This window comes from Labrus bergylta, chromosome 8 (assembly GCF_963930695.1).
Source record: "Labrus bergylta chromosome 8, fLabBer1.1, whole genome shotgun sequence".
Classification (NCBI taxonomy): Eukaryota; Metazoa; Chordata; class Actinopteri; order Labriformes; family Labridae; genus Labrus; species Labrus bergylta.
Genome location: NC_089202.1, coordinates 16,398,049 through 16,416,710, shown reverse-complemented (window position 1 = coordinate 16,416,710; position 18,662 = coordinate 16,398,049). Strand labels below are relative to the sequence as shown.

The 18,662-nt window shown below is 38.5% G+C and overlaps 2 protein-coding genes and 1 long non-coding RNA gene across 3 annotated transcripts; 2 read left to right on the top strand and 1 right to left on the bottom strand.

Annotated features, from left to right (window-relative positions):
- The first annotated feature begins 1,213 nt into the window (after window positions 1-1,213).
- Window positions 1,214-6,975, top strand: ppp1r8b (protein phosphatase 1, regulatory subunit 8b). Its single transcript, XM_020654045.3, has 7 exons — window positions 1,214-1,307; window positions 1,807-1,867; window positions 2,169-2,322; window positions 2,491-2,708; window positions 3,470-3,614; window positions 4,037-4,101; window positions 4,990-6,975. The coding sequence occupies exons 1-7, from the start codon at window positions 1,255-1,257 to the stop codon at window positions 5,341-5,343; spliced, it is 1,050 nt and encodes a 349-aa protein (XP_020509701.1). The 5' UTR covers window positions 1,214-1,254; the 3' UTR covers window positions 5,344-6,975.
- cyp4t8 (cytochrome P450, family 4, subfamily T, polypeptide 8) lies at window positions 5,951-13,922 on the bottom strand. Its single transcript, XM_020654044.3, has 12 exons — window positions 13,620-13,922; window positions 12,708-12,849; window positions 12,517-12,561; window positions 12,284-12,411; window positions 12,003-12,127; window positions 11,710-11,864; window positions 11,472-11,578; window positions 10,004-10,194; window positions 9,735-9,868; window positions 9,330-9,394; window positions 9,139-9,221; window positions 5,951-7,885 (listed from the first exon to the last, which is right to left on the bottom strand). The coding sequence occupies exons 1-12, from the start codon at window positions 13,803-13,805 to the stop codon at window positions 7,708-7,710; spliced, it is 1,539 nt and encodes a 512-aa protein (XP_020509700.1). The 5' UTR covers window positions 13,806-13,922; the 3' UTR covers window positions 5,951-7,707.
- Window positions 13,923-15,454: 1,532 nt separating this feature from the next.
- Window positions 15,455-18,225, top strand: LOC109999129 (uncharacterized). The gene is made up of 7 exons (XR_010666833.1): window positions 15,455-15,766; window positions 15,894-16,214; window positions 16,343-16,627; window positions 17,218-17,433; window positions 17,508-17,624; window positions 17,766-17,806; window positions 17,909-18,225. It is a non-coding gene; the product is annotated as an uncharacterized lncRNA (long non-coding RNA).
- Window positions 18,226-18,662: the final 437 nt, after the last annotated feature.

The following is an 18,662-nucleotide window of genomic DNA, read 5'->3' as shown; positions in this document are numbered from 1 at the left end:
TGCTGGATAGGCCAGATCTTTGTAACATAACAATGAGTAAGGTCTTTTTACCTGCTCTTTTGTAATGTTAACAGACAAAGAGTAAGGTCTTTTACCTGCTTTTTGTAAAGTGTCTCGAGATAACACTTGTTATGAGTTGACGCTATACAAATAAAAATTGATTGATTGATTGATATTTGGATTGCAAATATTAAATGTGCAAACACAACATTCTTAGAGATAATCATATTTCAAAAGGATATAATCAGTTATCCTTTCAAAACCAACAGCCTCCATTTAGTTTTTCACATGAAACTGGTCAAAAACAAAGTTACAACTGTGAAGACAGATTTTACCAGGCAAAATAGAGAATGTCCTCCTTTCTATTACTTAATAATATTGGTTGATAATTGACATAGAGGACGTTTTTCACCCTGAGGTAGTGGGTAATAACATTTTAGTCAGTGTACCTTCTTTATTCTCCAAATAAATCCAACCCCTTCTTACAGGAAATCACCCCTTGGGTTCTCTCACTATCTCATACTACATCACAATAGAAAAGACATCTCCCCTCACTTCCTTCTGTAGATCAGCACTGTGAAGAACCGTCCCACCTCTGTGGCATTACGCGGCACCCCCTCACAGCTACTGACTTTCCGTATGAAGCATACAGCAGCATTCATAACCACCAGTCTGGTCTGTTGATGTAGCCTCTTGAGGGGTTTCCCCAGCTTTTCCATGATCCACCTTGGTTTATGCCCAATTTCCTTTTAAAACATTACACATATAATCAGATAGGCTACACAAACAAACACATAGGCTACTGTAAGTAGAGGAAATGGGATTATACTATTCTTCACTATTCAAAGTCAACAGAGGCAAGAAACCACAACTGTGTAAGATCCTTGCAACACAAATCTAATTTCTTCACATTCAAAACCATATCAAAACCACTAATTTATTCCAGGACACCACTTTGTTGAATCTGAGGACCTCTAGTGTTTCTTTCAGGAACTAAAAGTATTTTTTGTTCAGTGTGAGTTATAATATAATATAATATAAATATAAATAAATATAATATATAATTAACCCAATGAAAGAAGTCTTTATCAAATTTGCCTCTTCAGCTATGGACTTATGCTGCTACATTATTTAAGTGGTGTGGTTTGGAGTTTTACCATAGTTTTACGTGAAAGGATTACAGGACTACAACTCCCAAATACCCAGAGGGACCTTTACCCAGCATGCAGCTCGGCGCCGATAAGAAACGGCAAGATGGCGACTAAAATAAGCAAAGAGGGTCCCCCTCCTTTTGATTGTCCAACATGGTGAGAAAATTCACATGTCAAAGTTACAATATTTATTTTTCATGCAACATTATGCAACAATTGAGCAGAACAACGTTCCTGCATTTGTTAAAAAAAAACAAAAAACACCTTTTAGTGAGAGAGCAGCCTGTAGTCACCGCAGCTAATATTAGCCACATAGCTACCTAGCATGCTAACCATTTAACGCTTGCATTAACTTACAAATGAGATTTCTTTCAAAGTAGATGCTTCGTATGTTATATTTTTTTAAATATTTTACAATATGAAGGCAGGTGGTGATATATAAAGGACACACTGTATAGTATTTGTTCTATGTTGTAGTTTTGACATGTGTTAGATTAGCATTTCTCCTGCAGGTGATGACGACCATAACGAGAGGTTGTTTTTACGAAACAGACTAAACAACGTTATAAACTTGTTTATTAACCACATTTAAAGTATATTCTTTAATGAGGACTGCGTGACTATCTAACTCCTTCACCAACTTGTTGTGTTTTAGGGCAGGCAAGCCTCCCCAGGGTCTCCATCTAGATGTGATGAAGGGAGACAAACTGATGGAGGTAACCGGGAGCTCATCTTCTATTAGTCAGTGTGTTATTGTAATGGATGGCATAGTTGGAGGTTGAATGCACCAGATACTAGCCTGACAGTCCAGCTTGTCCCAGGTGTTTTGCACACTGGGGTCGTCCATGGCTGCACGGCTTCACACGGTGCGAGAGCAGCATCAGCCCTGAGATTTAAGCTTTTCAGTGGGGAGCAGCACTGTTAAGTTATGGCTCCAAGGCACAGACTGTTTGCAGACTGTATCATCGGTTGATTTTTAAGGACATTGTTTAACTGAAGTTGTCTCTCCCTTTTTAGAAACTGATCATAGATGAAAAGAAGTACTATCTGTTTGGGAGGAACCCAGACTGGTGTGACTTCACTATCGACCATCAGTCATGTTCACGTGTCCACGCAGCCTTGGTCTATCACAAACATCTGAAGAGGGTCTTTCTTATTGACCTCAACAGCAGTAAGACTTCCTTTCAAAAGCGATATTTCAACCACTTCAGAAATGTTTTACAGATTTATAAGTCTTGCGAATAACGAGTCCTGATCACGACATCATATTCAAGAGAAGCTGTCTGCCCGATTGTGTTGTCACAACAATGCCATTTTTATTATTTATGTGCCATTTTAGCTCATGGTACTTTCCTTGGACACATCCGTCTGGAGGCGCACAAGCCTCAACAAGTTCCCATAGACTCCACGATATCTTTTGGGGCTTCGACACGGACCTACACCATCAGAGAGAAACCCCAAACCCAAGGCACAGCTGGTACAGGAGACAGTAAGACGGGAGAAGACGAAGAGCTGAAAGGACTGCTTGGGCTTCCAGAGGAAGAGACAGAGCTGGAGGTACATCTAATATTTTTATTTATTTATACATATAGATAGATATATTCTCATGCTCTGAAACAGAAACTGATGAAAATGTCAGAATTTTGTGTCTTTACCTGTTTAGCTGGCATAGAAGGAGAACACTGTCTTAAATGCATTTAGATCCATTCAAGTGATTTCTTTTTTTTTGATCTTTATGAAGTACAAATGAAAATGCAAAGTACAAAATGTTTCCAGAAATGATTTAGTGATAATGTGATGTGACCAGCTAATGCATGGTGTCTATTAATTAACACATAGTCATTTTAAATTGACCATCAGCTTTATAATGCTGCTGAATCTCTGCTCTAGTGTAAAGTAGGGGTTCAAAAGTATCACAGATTGTGCATCATGGGTCGGATATGTTTTGTATCCTTATTTCTTGTTCATTATAGGCCTACATACTGCTACAATTTAAATCATAATGCAAGCAGACAGATGAACCTGAACTCTTTCTCTTTTTTTGAAAATGCTGTAAAGACAATCTGAGGACAACAGTCTGTAACATAAAAAGTTGCGTTATTATTTGTACTATTTTACTGATTGTGAAGTTAATCAACATAACAAACACAATACAGAACGCCTATAAATTTGCCACTCTGGAGAGGGATAATGCTTGCGTCCATATAGCGCCCTCTGCTGGTGAAAGAGAATTGCTGCGTATCAATGCACTGGCTGAATCACAATAATTCAACCACATTACACTATGTTTTGCATTTTTGCTTTCTGCAACCTTCCAGAACCTGACAGAGTTCAACACGGCCCACAACAAGCGCATCTCCCTGCTGACCATAGAGGAGGGCAACCTAGAAATCCAGAGGCCTAAGAGGAAACGGAGGAACTCTAGAGTAACCTTCAATGAGGAGGACTCCGTCATTAACCCAGGTACAAACCCAAGTGAAACCAGAAAATGTAAAAGAAGCACATGGACCATAAACAACTCTAATCTATTACTGACATTTTTCGTTGTTATAAATTGGAGGAATATGTGTTTCTAACATGTAATCTAAAAGGCAAACTCACCAATTTAATTTCACTATTTGGGTCATCTCTTGAATCTTGTTTACTCTCGACTTGAATATCTATCTTAATTCTTAATAACTTTTCCTAGTTTGTGATTTGAAGATAGTAAATGTTATTCCGCTGAATGTGATTGGAAGGGTTCTGCAGCGAGTAGCCGCATGTCATGCTGTAACTGTTAAACAACAGTTTGTCACTGATGAGACATGTGCACTTCTACTTGTAAAGAGGTGAACTGCACCCTGCAATAAAGTATTAAACCTTTTTTTTTTTTTTTTACCTTGCAGAGGACATTGACCCCTCGGTGGGACGCTTTAGAAATATGGTGCAGACAGCTGTCGTCCCAATAAAGGTAAGCCTTTGTTTTTGTCGTTTAATAATGTCTAGATCAGTTGCTTAACATTTGAGATATGATGAACTGCTTTGTCATGAAGGGTTTTAAAAACATGTATACATTGATATGATATACATTACCAAATTTATATTACCTAAGGTGAGTTTAATAAACCTATTTACCTGCTTACTATTAGGTCATTTTATATATAAAATCTGCTTTTTTCTCTCCAACTTATTATAAACTTTGTTACTTACTTATAAGTGGCTGCTCACAACCAACTTTAATTTGCTCATCTTTGTTCATTCCTGTTCTATTACATGCACACGCACCGACACACACAGTCACCTCCCCCTCTTCTCTCTTAATGCACACAGCTCACTCCGCCTCTATGCCTGCATGTGTCTGATCTTTAGACACAAATCTTCCCATCAGTAATACGTTTACATCAGGAGTACTGCACGTGATGGACGTGTGCACAGGGCTTGTAGCATGTCCATCCAAAACTAAGAGTGCAGAATGACAAAGACAAGAAACAAGTGCACAGACTTATTGAAACAGAGGACAGTTCATATTAAACACGACATATCACACCTCAATTAAAACATTGACAGGAGAGACATGCTAGAAGACGATTCTCTCTCACTTATCACCTGCAGAGCACGTGTAAGACAGAAGGGGAGCGAGAGAGGAGAGTTTGCCCACTAGCTCACCGATCCCGGATGGCGATCTTACACAGATTAAAAAGCAAAAATGGTTGGCAAATATACTTTGGCGGCCACATACATACTAAAAAATCTAGGCTGTCTAAAAATGGCAGTTTGGAAGCGATGTAGTGTGCCAAGCTGATTAAGTTTTAATTAATAGAACATGTATGACACATTTACTTTATTACACCTTCTGCAGAAACGGAGATCAGAGGGCCTTAACAGTCTTGGTCTTGATGACATTGGTTCAAAGCGTATCCACGCCTACAGCTTGGGTGGTGGTCTCTATGGCGACCTGCCTCCCACCAGTCATGAGAACCAGCCTACAGGAGCCCCAGGAGGCGCTGCTATGCAGGGAGGGCTCCCTCTGCCCTTCCCCAATCCAGCACCAGAGGTGGACCTGGCCCCAGATGCTCCCCAGCCCCCCGTCACTCTCAACCCCACCCCTGTCACAGCCCCCTACCTACCAGAGACCCTCAACGAGCCCCGCAAAAAGAAGTATGCCAAAGAGGCTTGGCCAGGAAAGAAACCCACCCCCTCACTACTCATCTAACCAGTTTGTTCAAGCTGCTGACTCTCAGGTTACCAGCGGCTACATCAGGGACTGTGACCTGGCAGGGGCGGAGTCATACGCTTCCAAATGTTTTCTTTTTCTATTTTTTATCAGTTGTGCTTCTCGTTGTCATCACAGGAAAACACCACAGCATTCCCTGTGGTCTGTCACTGTGCCCCGTGGACATTACAAAGTCGGCAGATGGCTACAGCAGAATCTTGTCTTTTTTCTTTATTGCAAAGAAAACGTATCAAACTTTTAAGACCTACTGTTAGCATTGACATTATCAGTGAGTCAGAGACTACATGGATGTGATGGCCCCCTTTTTTTTTTGGTTGTGTTGGGTGTAAAGTTGGATTTTTTTTGTACTAAACATGTTTCAACAGTTAGTTTTTGTCACTCCAGTATTTTGATAATGCTGTCTAAAGACTGACAAAAAAGTACTTTTTATAAGAGATTTTACTGTGAGAGGGGAGGAGAGTCAGAGACATGAAGTAAGTTTCTATCGACACACAGGGCTGCTTTTCATTTTTTTTCAAACCTGTTGATAAAATGTGATGAAGTGTTTGACTCACTTAAACATTTCCATGTATGTATTAGACCAACATGACGTCAACCAAAGTGTCTTTTATTTGTCCTATAAGCCATTAGATGGTGACTTGAGCACAGAACATTTGGCTGCAGACTTGCAGGTACCGTTGCAATGACCAGTTGAACTAACCTTAACATTGTTGGGGAAAAAAAAACATGTTGCACCCCATGAAATAGTCTCACAAGCTTATAGTATATTGTTCTGCATATAAAAAGCCATTTCCCCTAAACAAACGGTATATGGATCCTATTTTTCTTTGGCTTTTGATGAAATGTTGGGCACCAGTAGACTGTAAATACAAGGACCTTACAGTTGTCTATGTTGTCAAATACATTGTCTCTCATTAGTAATAACAGTAAAGACAGCATATTAACAAATACCAACTTTGCTGCACAATAAAGAGCTAGTTTAAAAAAGAAAGTTCTTGATTTTCGTAAGTATAATTTAATGGTCAAGTAGCATGTTAGCTTATCCACTTGCAATAGAGTGCAGGGCAGCTTGAACGGTGTCCTTATAATTTGTTTTGTTTCACCCTGGACTGATTTGTGACATAGGTGTCACCTGTGTTTGCACAGAAGCAGAAAACATAGTAAGATAAGTATGAATGGAGAAACCAGGACAGTCATTAAAAGTCCTCAGCCGGAGCGCGCTGTGGTCTTGTGTGAAATGTTGTCAAACCAAGAGGCCACCACAGAAACAACTTTCTTCTTTTAAGAGGTTGTCTTGGTAGTTCAGCTCTCAACCTTGATGTGAATTATAGGGCTGGTATTTATCTGGAGAAAGTTAAGTTGATACTAAATGCATACATAAATATTTTCTGTGAAGTTTAACTCTTTAATGCAGTGTGACATCATCACAGAAAATGCACAGCTCATTTGGCCATTTCATAGAATCTTAAGATGAGTTGTAAAAGGGTGGAGATCAAGGAACATGGAGGACTTTTACTTTTACAATCTGCTGATGACTTTTTGCCCTTGTGGGAGTGTGAATTTTGTATTCCTATAACTGTAAATAAAAAATGAACTACTTTTGACTCATAAGCCTTTACACTTAATTCAGCCATTTAAACCCTGAAAGCTCTCTGAGAATTTTGAACAAACATCACAGACTGAGAACGAATGTGATCCAATGTGAATTAACTGCTATACTGCACACTTATCTACGACATAAATCTGCGGATTGATTCGACACAATATACCTCTTTGTGTGTGTGTCCAGGTATACTTTGGACCTCATTTAAAAAAAAAAGGAAACTTTAACAACCTTCTTCCAGAGATGAATCTTTAACACTTGGATAGTAAACTTGGTTAATGTTTAAGTCTTCATAGAAATTAAATAACTGAACCGACAAAATGTCAGTGAGCTTTATAAAAATGCTGAGTTATCATAAAATGAAGTATATTGAATTCCTGCATTTTGAATTTTAAGAACGTACAGTAAATTATCTATTATAGTGCATTTTCAAATGAAGCATTTAAAGGTTTACTTTCAAAGATGTATTTCTATTTCTATATTTATTTATGTCATAGCACAATATACTGAAGCTTAATTCCTTTTTCCAAAAATAAAGTGCAACCTTAAAACCTTCTGTGGTATGATAAATGATCATTAGTGCAACTACAAAGTAAATTTCCCTCTTAATGTCTATGAAAATAAAATCAGTTAGTGATTCGATATCAGCGTAAAGCTTTTCAAATATCAGAAATTATAAAAGCTTCACAAAGTGTCCCCTTCTCTGACTCGGGTCCAGTGTTTCCTGTGGTCATCTCTCTTTACTCTCCTGGCTCTACTGGTTTGATCTTGATGTAGATGCCGTTGAGAGAGCGCATAACCAGTCTGGGAAAGATCTTGGGTTTCCTTGTGGGGTCTTCTATCAGATGGTATCTCTTCAGTGCCAGTGCTGTCACCACTTTTATCTCATTCATGGCAAAGTTCTGACCGATGCAGTTTCTGAGGGAGAAAAAATAAAATAAAATTCAACACTAAGGGAAATGATAATAAAAGGTTTCACGAGATTGGTGGCTTTCATCCTCTCTTTTATGGAGCCAACAGCAGCCCTAAACCAGCAAGGCTGTACGAGATTATCAGTTTGAATGTGAATTTAAGTAACCCCAAACAGTCCTGTATTTTTTTATATGATGAAGCTCAAGATGTTTGTTTTCCTAAATTAATCAATACATACAACTGAGCAACTGATGAATAAGAAACATTTACTTGTTCTAATAAGTCTGACTACAGGACCATTGTATTGTGAAACAACAAGGTGGTCAAAATGTGATTTGTTTGGGGACACTGGTAGCCTAGTGGTTAGTGTGCACGCCCCATGTACAAAGGCTATAGTCCTCCAAGTGGGGAACCAGGGTTCAAATCTGATCTGTGGCTCCTTTCCTGCAAGTCAATCCCCACTCTCTCTTTCCCCCTGATTTCTGACTCTATCCACTTTCCTGTCTCAAAATAAAAGGCATAAAAGCCTGAAAATAAACATTTTAAAAATGTAATTTGCTATATTTAGCTACAGTAACAGAAAAAAGTAACACTGCTGAAAATCATTTGGTACTCTATCCCTGTCTGATTGGGCACATCCGACTGTATATATCTGTTTACCATGCAGATATGACAGCCTCTCTGTATCAATGCAGATTAAGACATTAGATCAACAAGTCTTCTTATGATTACTTTCTCAAATAAATCATTTTAAGACATTTCTGAGCGTACACTTTTAAGCTGAGAAAAACAAGAGACATGAACAACGAAGAACTGTTCAAATAGTGCAAGATTAAGCTAATGTGCTCAGACGTTTACAAAAGTTAGAGAGAATGAAAAATGCTCATTCTTAATATAAACTCCCTGTAGGATCAATCAAACACTTCTGATACTGTTATGCATAAATTAAAGTGTTTTTTGACCACTGGGTTGGTTGAAGGCCTTTAGCCAGTCAAGTTGACATTCGATCAAGCTTCTCATTGACCATGACCTGGATAACTGAGTGCCTACACAGACTTCTTTTAACCACCTTAACAGCCATTCCTGCGTCACACTGGAGTCCAATACAGTCTTTCCTCACCCTGTTAACCAATAAAACCCAACACCAGTTTTTTTTATTATATTTGGGTTAAACATCCACACACTGCAGACCTCGGCAAGGTAAAGGATTAGACAGCAAAAAGCTTTAAGCTATCACATGGTGTCAGGCGAGAACAAACCTTGGACCAGCTGAGAAAGGCACAAAAGCATGAGGGGACCTCTTTCTAACATTCTCGGGTAGGAAACGCAGCGGGTCAAAGACCTGTGTCGAAACATGGTGGGAGAAAAATGTCGGGTGTTAATCATCATAGCAAAGAGGAGGCATCAAATCTTGGACATGTTTCACTGATTATCTTCAGTGTCCACTTACATCAGGGTTTTCCCAAACTGTTGCATTCCTGTGAATCGCGAACACACTCGTTCCGATCTGTGTCCCTTTAACACAAACATATCCAAGGTTAATACGGTTAAGTAGAATGACAATTTAACACCTAAACAAACAGCAGCCTGACAGAGGATCATGCATTGTCAAACCCGGTGAATTTTGGAAAACCGTTCAATCTTAGGTTACATTTTTCTGTTTAGCACTGAGCTAGCTGAAACACTTCCAGACCCTGTGAACTAATATGGAGAACATGTAGGTTTAAGGGGAGATAAGTGATGTAAGTTACATAACACAACAAGTCAAAAGACAAAGCCGATGCAAGTTAACAATTCAACTTGTCACAAGAGAGTAAAAGTAATGAAGTCTTATCTAAACAACTTAACAACAAACCTGCAGGCAAAGTCCTTCCATCAAAGAAAGTCAAAGGTTTGGTGATTTTTCTGGACATTCCCGGTACAGGAGGGAAGAGACGGAGGGATTCCTTTATGCACATCGTCGTGTATGGGATTTTACTGAGATCCTCCCTTAAAATAAGACAGACATGCAGCGTTCGTCATTGATGCTCTTAATGGTAATGTGACTGCTTTAAGCTCACTTCAAGCAGCCGTTGCAACTTGCATTGCGTTTGGCATGCTTTTTTCCCCAACACAGACGCCTACCACTCCATGGTGTCCTTGCCGTCCAGGACTTGATTGATCTCCTCCCTGCACATCTTCTGGTGCTCTGGGTTGCAGGCCAGACTGTAGAGGATAAAAGTGATGCCACTGGCTGTGGTGTCGTGGCCCTCGAACATGAAGGTGTCCACCTCTGCACGCATATCTTCATCTGACAAACCCTGCTGGTTCTCATCCTGAGGGTAATGAGGAAATATTTAAACAAACCAGTTCAAAAGTGCCAATTAAAGTCACTCATTTATTTAACAAGCCATTCTTAAAGAAAGAACTGGAAAACACAAAATCATCAAATGAAGGGTCACCGATAGCTTAGCGGATTTTGTCGCACGCCCCATTTACGGAGACTATATTCCTTATAGGAGCGAATCCGACCTCGGCCCTTTGCATGTCTCCCCCCCCCAACATTTCCTGTCTCTTCCTATCTAATAAAGGCAGAAAGGTCCAACCTGTTGACGTAGATAACACATTTGTCTAATCCTTCACAAGGTCAAAGTAGAGACAAGGTAACTAGGACTTTTCAAAAGGAAAACAGGTTAAACCAGGAGGTGGTTATACTAAACCATGCTGTACTTGAGAGACAAAGAGGAAAATAGAAAACCTTTCTGTGCATATACTTGTCTGTTATTGATTATTTGAACCACAGCAGTTAATAGAATTTAGCTCAGTTTATTTTGTTCTGTTTATTTTCTAAAATATGCTCAATGTTAGAAGACCTCAAATGACCTGAGAGGTGTTACTTTGCCTTTATAGTGACTGTTATTAAAGGTCAGAAAATCAGGTTGCTGGACCTCCATATTAATCAATCATCAAGAAACAGATCAGAGATATTATCTCAACATTTAAGCGACATTTCTTCCTGATTCAAAATGTGATGTTATATTTGATAACATTGTAAACCTGTTGTCTGGTTACAAAATAAGAGCATAGGTATGCATTTGAGTTTCTGTCTCAGTACTGAAAGGAGCCTCATAAGGGGACAAAAAGCCTGACTGTCGTCTTTGTACCATTGTCCATTAATTGGACCATTCTGCACCTGAACAGCAGCTTTTTGTTCCCTGTTTCCCTGAGACTCGGCCACCTGCACATGATAACTGCAAATGATGTAGATAAAATAAAAAAATATTCTTAGGTTGAATATGTGAATTATTGTTTTGTGCGGCTCTCCTTTCTCCCTAATTTGGTGGCAAGGTATGTGTTGCTGTACATCAAACCTCCTTCAGTTATTAATATTATAATGCATTAATACCTTAGTTAATGTACATAAGGTATTAGGCTTTTCATTACACGGAAACAAACAAAATAGATGATACAACTTAATCCCTCTTAAAACCTACTTTTATATAGGTAGTTATTTGTACACTGCCTTTTTGGTAAGACTATTTGTGTGCTTTAAATGCTAGATATTGTAGCATTATCACTATTTTTAAAGGATTATCTTTAGTAAATAACATACTCTTGCAAGGAGAAGAATGTCCAGAAAGTCTAAGTGTCTCTTGTGCTTTATGCTCTCGTAGTCCTTCTCGTCCTTCAGCGCTTCTTTCCTCTTTCTTATGACGTTATCTTAAAAAAGGCAAAACAATGGATGAGCTATTCTTGAAGAAGATATATCAATATAAACACAATGCATGCGTGTGTCATGTTGCAAATGCGCCAATTGAGTGAAAAGTTCAGTTTGTCATATTATGTCTTACTTGTGTGATCGTGGGCCACCTTGCATGCCTTTCTGTATTTGTAGCCAACTGGGCTCAGGTAGAAGATCAGGTTGTTGTGGTATGGAAACGTCCGTGCACGCTTGTTAGTCAGAATACTGAGCTCGTACACTGCTTTGATGTATGCATTTTTTCCACTGAAATGAGAGCACAGGCACATCACTTAAAGCTGCATTTGATCTACCCTGTGACTCAGATAGCTGAAGTTGTGAGCCACTCGAGAACCACATGAGTTAAACTTCACATGGCGGGAATTAGTTTTTGAATAGACTCACCTCTCCAGTTGACAGTTGCTGTTGTGACTGAAGGCACACTTCATAATGCTGTCTAGTGTCATAATGCTCACATGTTCAAACACCTCAAAGGACTCGTTGGTGATTGCGTAATTTTCCAATTTGTCCTGGCATCAGTGAGAGGACAGATGTGAGGCCTCAGCAGGAAATGGAAAACTCCAACCCACTCACTCACTCACTCAAAAATGTCATCTAGAGTACACAACTAAGGCCTATACATTTTCATTGTGATTAACACGTTTACCACTTAATCTTTTACATACCAACATAATCTGGGCAGAGTCTGACATCAGCTTTACGTATGGTTTTAGAACATCATAATGAAAAGCCGGGGTTATGAGCCTTCTGTGCTTAAACCACTTGTGGCCTTTTGACACCAACAGCCCGTCCCCTGAAAGAAAAACAGACAGCAGGTGTATGAGTGAGCTTGTCTAAATAAGCAACTCTGCAATCTGCACAAAATCTGCTGCAAGATAAAACCTCATGGCAGTTTTACCAATCCAGGGCTCGATAAATTTATATGCAAAATCATCCTTTGGCTCTGTTGGAGAACAAATAAAAAAAGTTACGACATTGACTTGATTGGAAAAGGTGTAGTCAATCATTATATGATCTGAAGCCTTAACTGAGCGCCAGTTGAACAAGGTTTTTCATTTCAGCAAAGACAAAAATGAATCGCTCACTCACCTGATGACGTCAGAATGGTTTTTACGTAATCTGGATGGTTAATGATGAAGGAACACACAAAGGGGCCGAACCAAAATGGGAAGATGTAAGGGTACTGCTGGGTCCATTTCAAGACTTTGTTAAACTCTTCTCCTTTTTTAAACTGAAAGAAAAAAATAAAATTACTTTTGGCTTGCAACATAACAGTGATTGAATCGTTTCAAAACATGTAGTGTCAAAAATAACTGAAGTATTTTCACATCTTTTCTGCATATTTTTACCCATTACATGAGCGCTGTAAGTAACCTCCCCGGTTCTGATAAAATTGAGTGCGTTTACATTGAGTATCCTGGTTATGAGCCTTATCCTGGCTGGTCCTAAAACCAAGGCAAACTGCAGTATCTGACACCTTCTTCATGGTGAAACCAAGGCAAACTGCAGTAAGTTTCACAGTGTATTTTACAGATACTGCGTAAATAAAAACCCCAATATCTACATAAATAAATAAAGCAGTAGAACTATGAAACTCTCACAGGTTGAAGAGCAGATACTGCACTTACGATTTGTGCAAAAAAGTGAATTTCACAAAAAGTGCAGATACTGCACTTTGGCTTTATAGGGCAGAATACTTTACACATTTTATCATGAACATATGCCACAATTTAATTCACCTGTGTGACGTCATTGTATATAATTAGAGGCGTAGTACAGAAAAAAATACATTTCTACATAAGTAACTTAGTAGTTTAGTTGTATGCTTGGAAACAATTCACACTTGAGGACGTAGGAAGTCTATGAAACTGTAGGCTACTTAATTGCTATTTGAATATAACCACAGGCACTCAGCTATGTGCATGTTTCATCCTGTTGACTCGTCCTCTCTCCCAAAGTCGAAGTTGCTACTACGTAACTGTGAGCTTGAGAGTGACTTACTTCCATTAAGTTTCCAAAAAGCCAGTGTCTCTGTGGTCCTGGAAAATTCTCGGTGAGTCGCAAAGTCGCTGCCCTCTTAGAAAGCAAGGTGCTCAACTTGTAGACGACGGCAACAATGCAGACAAGAGCAAACAAGTGATGCAAGTGCTCCAACTGGTATGTCACGAAAGCCGCCGTCAGCTCCATTCCGGCGAAGTTTGTGGAGAGAAGAGAGTCTTCTTCCACAACAAATGTGACCTTTTTTAAAGGACGAAGTTCGTTAAAAGTAAGCAATATGTCCTTGTTTATGGGTGTGACGTGATCACCGGTGGTTCCGCAGGGGGAGGAGCATCTGCCCCCGGTGTGTCAATCAAATGATAACTTCCCGTGTTGACAGAAAAAACCGATACGACGTCTCCTATGTCCCACAAAGACACAGCGGTAAACGGGACAAGATAAGCAGGCTAGATGTGCACTGCAAAAATCACACCAGTTTATTTTAGTTGGTTTGGTAGCAAAAGAGATGTAAGATTGCGATCCCTGTTGACAATAGTTTGAAACGTAAATTTAAATTAAGATTAATTAATTAAAATGTGTTACAGTAGGCCTATATAGCCTACACAAACGGTTCAGCTTTTGTTTGAACTTTTTATAGACTAACAGTTCAAACAAAAGCTGAACTTTGCTATATAAAGCTTGCTTTTTATAGCGGTGCATACAACCATCTGTGGCACAACAATTTGTTTTCTCCTTTGTAGGCTACTTGAAACTATGACTCAATTGTGTCGAGATCTTAAGTCATAATAACCTTTTATACAATAAGTATCCTAATTCCTAAAAAATAATACAATTTTAATGATTATGATTTTAATGTGATTAGCAATAAACACCGTATACTTTTATTTGCAGAGTCTTGTGGTCCCCTTCAGTGCTGTTTCTTTACAAGGCTATGATGTGTGTTATAGGCAAACTCTGGACCGTGCAGAAGTAGAATTATCTCCACCCTTTTGGGGTCAAATACATTTGTTAAAATAAATTTGAATCAATGAATATTTTTTTGTTTTGGTCATTCATTAAAAAAAGAGTCAAAAACATGTTTGTCGGCCTACATAGTCCTTACAGATACAACAAAAACAACAGTTTACATGTTTACACTGGTCCATTACACACAATACAATTCAAACAATCAGTGACCTAAAAAGGAAAAGACTAAAGTCTAAGGCTTATTTATGCCTATCCTATACAATTCTTAATATAACCCAGAACACCAGTAATACAACAAAGAAAAGGAAAAATAAAAGCAGATGAACTCTAAATTGTTTTCTAATTCTCATTTTATGGTGTTATCAGTAATTAATTTGGCCAAGGCACTAAGGCTGTTCTATTGTTTGACTCCTGAAACTGAAAATCATCAAAACCCGAAGATTTCAAGAGTGAATATGATTATTGATCAGGTCGTTTGATTATTTGACTCAGGTCTGATTTATTTTGTTCCTGCTTTATAAAATATTCCGTTGCTGCAGTTTCCAGACAATGATTTTATCAGTGTCAGCTCTTTTTCGATCTTAATAATCTCTAAACTTATACACAAATTAACCACTGGAAAAAATGACTGAAGCCCATGACCTAGATTTTATGAAGTACAGTGAGATAGTAAATTCATGAGTGATTGATGGATGAGTAATGTATATAAACAGCGCAATAACAGTTTTTATTTTACTTGAACAATTTTCTCATGATCCCATCACTGGTGTAAAAAAGCAGCAAATGACTAACCGTTTTATACCTTCACATGAGAAATGAAACATGTTGCTCACTGTATTTAAACACCTATTGTGTGCTAAAGCGTAAAGTGGAGTAAATGCGACACCACCAGAAAAAACTGTGTGGGTGACAGCCACATTAAACTTCCTCTGCGTACTGACAGACCACTTTCGATCTGTGAACTTGAATTTTGATGTAACACGCGATCAAGAAAGCGTCTGAGGTGCAGAGGAGTCTCTGCTCGGATCTGTTAAGCAATAGCTTCAGCACTTAAGGGGGGTTTTATGTACTTCAGATTGTTTGTTGATTTCTTAAGAGACGTGTTTACCTCAAACACATGATGCAAAAAAGCTTTATTTTTCTGATTATTATTTGGAACACATCTCCTTTTTCCCCAGGAAACAGTAAGTAACTGTCCAAATAATTGATATTTCACTATATCTTACAAATAATATTTGGAAGTGACTTTGTTCTTGTAATTGATTGTTCATATAACATCTCAAAAAGATTAACAGAAAGCTTATATTTTAGCAGCTACAACAAATCTTCTGGAGTACCCATTGGGATGTCGAGCTGTGATACCGTGTCAGCTTAACAGAAGTGATGCGAGCACTGCCGAATGGTTTTACAAGAAGCAAGAACATAGCAACAAAAAACGGATACTTTTTCAAGACAAAACAGGAGTGATAACCAAAGAGCAGCATTTTCGAACCAATTTGTTACTGCTAGAGAATAATTATTCCCTGGTCATTGTTTCTTTAACAGAGGAAGAGCAAGGGCTTTACTGGTGTGAAATTTGTGTTCAAAACAAATGTGTGAGTGAACAACAGACAGTCGTCAGTATAAAGAAAGGTCAGAAAAATGTAATTGTCATTATTTGTTCTCTTAAAGCTGAATACATAAGCGCTTTCTCCATCAGTTTTATACGTCTGTTGAAGCACGACCTCTGTTCAATCAAATGTTCTTCTTTTTTTTTCCAGAGATAGAAACTCAAGAGACATTCTTCATTCGAGCAGGGCACAATTTTACTCATGCATGTCCAAGTGAATTCACAAACTTAAAATGGACTTTTGAAGCCAGTGAAGTGACTGCAGACGGAAGCCCGGTTCAAAATCGACTGTCATACCTTAACCCTCTTACTTTAAACAAGTCTTTAAGGATTTTTGATGTCAAATTAGAAAATGCTGGAAAGTATACGTGCTGGACACATGGATGTAATGAATACTGGAAGAAGCTACTTACCATCAACTTGTGTGTGATAATAGGTAAGACAACACACACGCATACAATGTCCTCATTTGATTTGATAAAACTTTATTGTCAGACATGGTCTGAAATTTGTCTTGCATCACAGCGGCTCCATTTGCAACAAAAAAATTAAAAACATGATACAAAGATTTGGCATAAGAATCAGCAAATAAATATTCAGAGGCCTTAAACATGCTTTGATCTGGGATTCGGCTCTGCATTCAATCTGAGTATTGACTGGTGAACAAAAGAGTGTTCAGTCTGACCTTATCAAAACGTTGGACCCTGTATCTCCGGTTTGATGGGAATAGTTCATATTCTGTGTTCAGAGCGTGTTTAGGATAAGAGTGGATGCTGTTAGTCAGCCTTACCATGTTTTTTTATCATAAGTTGATTCGTATAGAGTCTCTGCATTGGTTGGCCTACAATCTTTGAGCAGATGTTTAACTGTTGGAGCGATTTAGACTTTAGTGGACAGAAACATAGACCATGAGGTGTTACAGTACTGTAGGACACTTAGAATCACAGAAGTAAAGAACAAAACCAGAAGATCTCAAAAGATCTCGGTCGGTGTAACTTAGAATATTTTTTCCCCATCATGTTATAGTACATCGCAATGAGGATTCATCTGTTTCTTGTGCTGTGATGTGTGACATGGAATCCAGGAACATCAAACCAAACGGCACATTCAATATGAGGGCAGGCACGTGGACGATTTCAGTGCTTGTTGGTCGAAATGGGTCTTTAATTTGCACAACAATGCCGACGTCTGGTGGAACTACCAGCACAAAGGGACCAGCATATGCTTTAAACAGCACAAGTGGTCAGTGTTTTTACTCAATCATTCTTTAAGAAAGTCATGATTTGAAGTAAAGAGTAACAAGTCCATTCTTTTAGTTTCAACAGGCACAGAGCCCATGCTGATCCCTGTTATTTCTGCAACATTAACAGCCCTAACATGCCTTCTTTTGATGGCAATTTTAATTTACTACCTCAGATCAAGACTACGAGGAGGTAGGATATAAATACCTCTGATTGAAATTGATTTTTTTTTTTTGCATGTTTAGTTGTGCCTAGACACACAAATCCACATTTGACATTGAGTTATAGTCAAGTTTATGTATCCCTCCTCATTCTGTTTTCCTCTCTCAAAAGTGTTTCCCGTTCAGCTTTGTTGCTGTGGCTTGAATAACAAGGTAGGTGTTACATTATGATATACGTATATGCCGATGCCTTTACCTGGATCTTTATTTCAGCAATGAAAGTCACACAAATAATGTCGAGATTTCTTACTGCAGGAGGAAGAGGAGACTCAAGTGACTTATTCATCCATTGTCATCAGGAGATCTGCTGACATAAGAAACGCTCCTACGACTAACAATGATTGTGTGTATAGTGAAATAAATGTGGAATTCAAAAATGAAGATGTTCCTGCCAAGACAATCCCCACTCTCACTTAAAAATAGTAATGATTTTTGTGTATAGTTTTTTTGACTTCCCCTTGTAAAACATTTTGTATTAATAGAAGTGTTACTTAAATTTTGTATTAACAGCAGCAGACAAGAAAATAGGTGGCTGAATTATCTTTGCAATAAAAAACGATTTTGTAAACCTCTTTTATTTGGTTTCTTCACCCGATGATCAAAAACTATGAATATCTAAGGAATATTGTATGATAACTTCTTGCTTCAGCACATCTCCAGGAGCCAAGCCAGAAGTCAAACCAGCCCTGTAGATAAAGCGCTTCCTCTTACAGATTTACTGATCTGGTCCTGTTCATGTGTAAGTTAAGTTAACAAAAAAACCTCATCCTGCTTTCATTAAAAGGGAAAATATCACTAATCAAGAATCTTTGCGATGGAAAGGAGGCTGTTTCTGTGGCATGCAGTGCATCACGTTGTTGGACACCTTCCACCCCGGCAGTGGTTTCAGACATTTAAAAAAACTGTATAGAAATAGTCAATTGTTCCGCTGATGGTTCCTTTACTTATAGGTCAAATAGAAGCATCAATATTAATTCCAGTAATTCTCATAAACAGACAAAACTCATCA

Coding starts and splice junctions, on each gene's coding strand:
- ppp1r8b (XM_020654045.3), top strand. CDS start 1,255: ATGGCGACTAAAATAAGCAAAGAGGGTCCCCCTCCTTTTGATTGTCCA. Junction 2,709..3,469: donor AGGAAGAGACAGAGCTGGAG/GTACATCTAATA, acceptor GCAACCTTCCAG/AACCTGACAGAGTTCAACAC. Junction 3,615..4,036: donor GGACTCCGTCATTAACCCAG/GTACAAACCCAA, acceptor TTTACCTTGCAG/AGGACATTGACCCCTCGGTG.
- cyp4t8 (XM_020654044.3), bottom strand. CDS start 13,805: ATGGAGCTGACGGCGGCTTTCGTGACATACCAGTTGGAGCACTTGCAT. Junction 11,865..12,002: donor AGCAACTGTCAACTGGAGAG/GTGAGTCTATTC, acceptor CTCTCATTTCAG/TGGAAAAAATGCATACATCA. Junction 7,886..9,138: donor CCTTTCTCAGCTGGTCCAAG/GTTTGTTCTCGC, acceptor TTTCTCCCTCAG/AAACTGCATCGGTCAGAACT.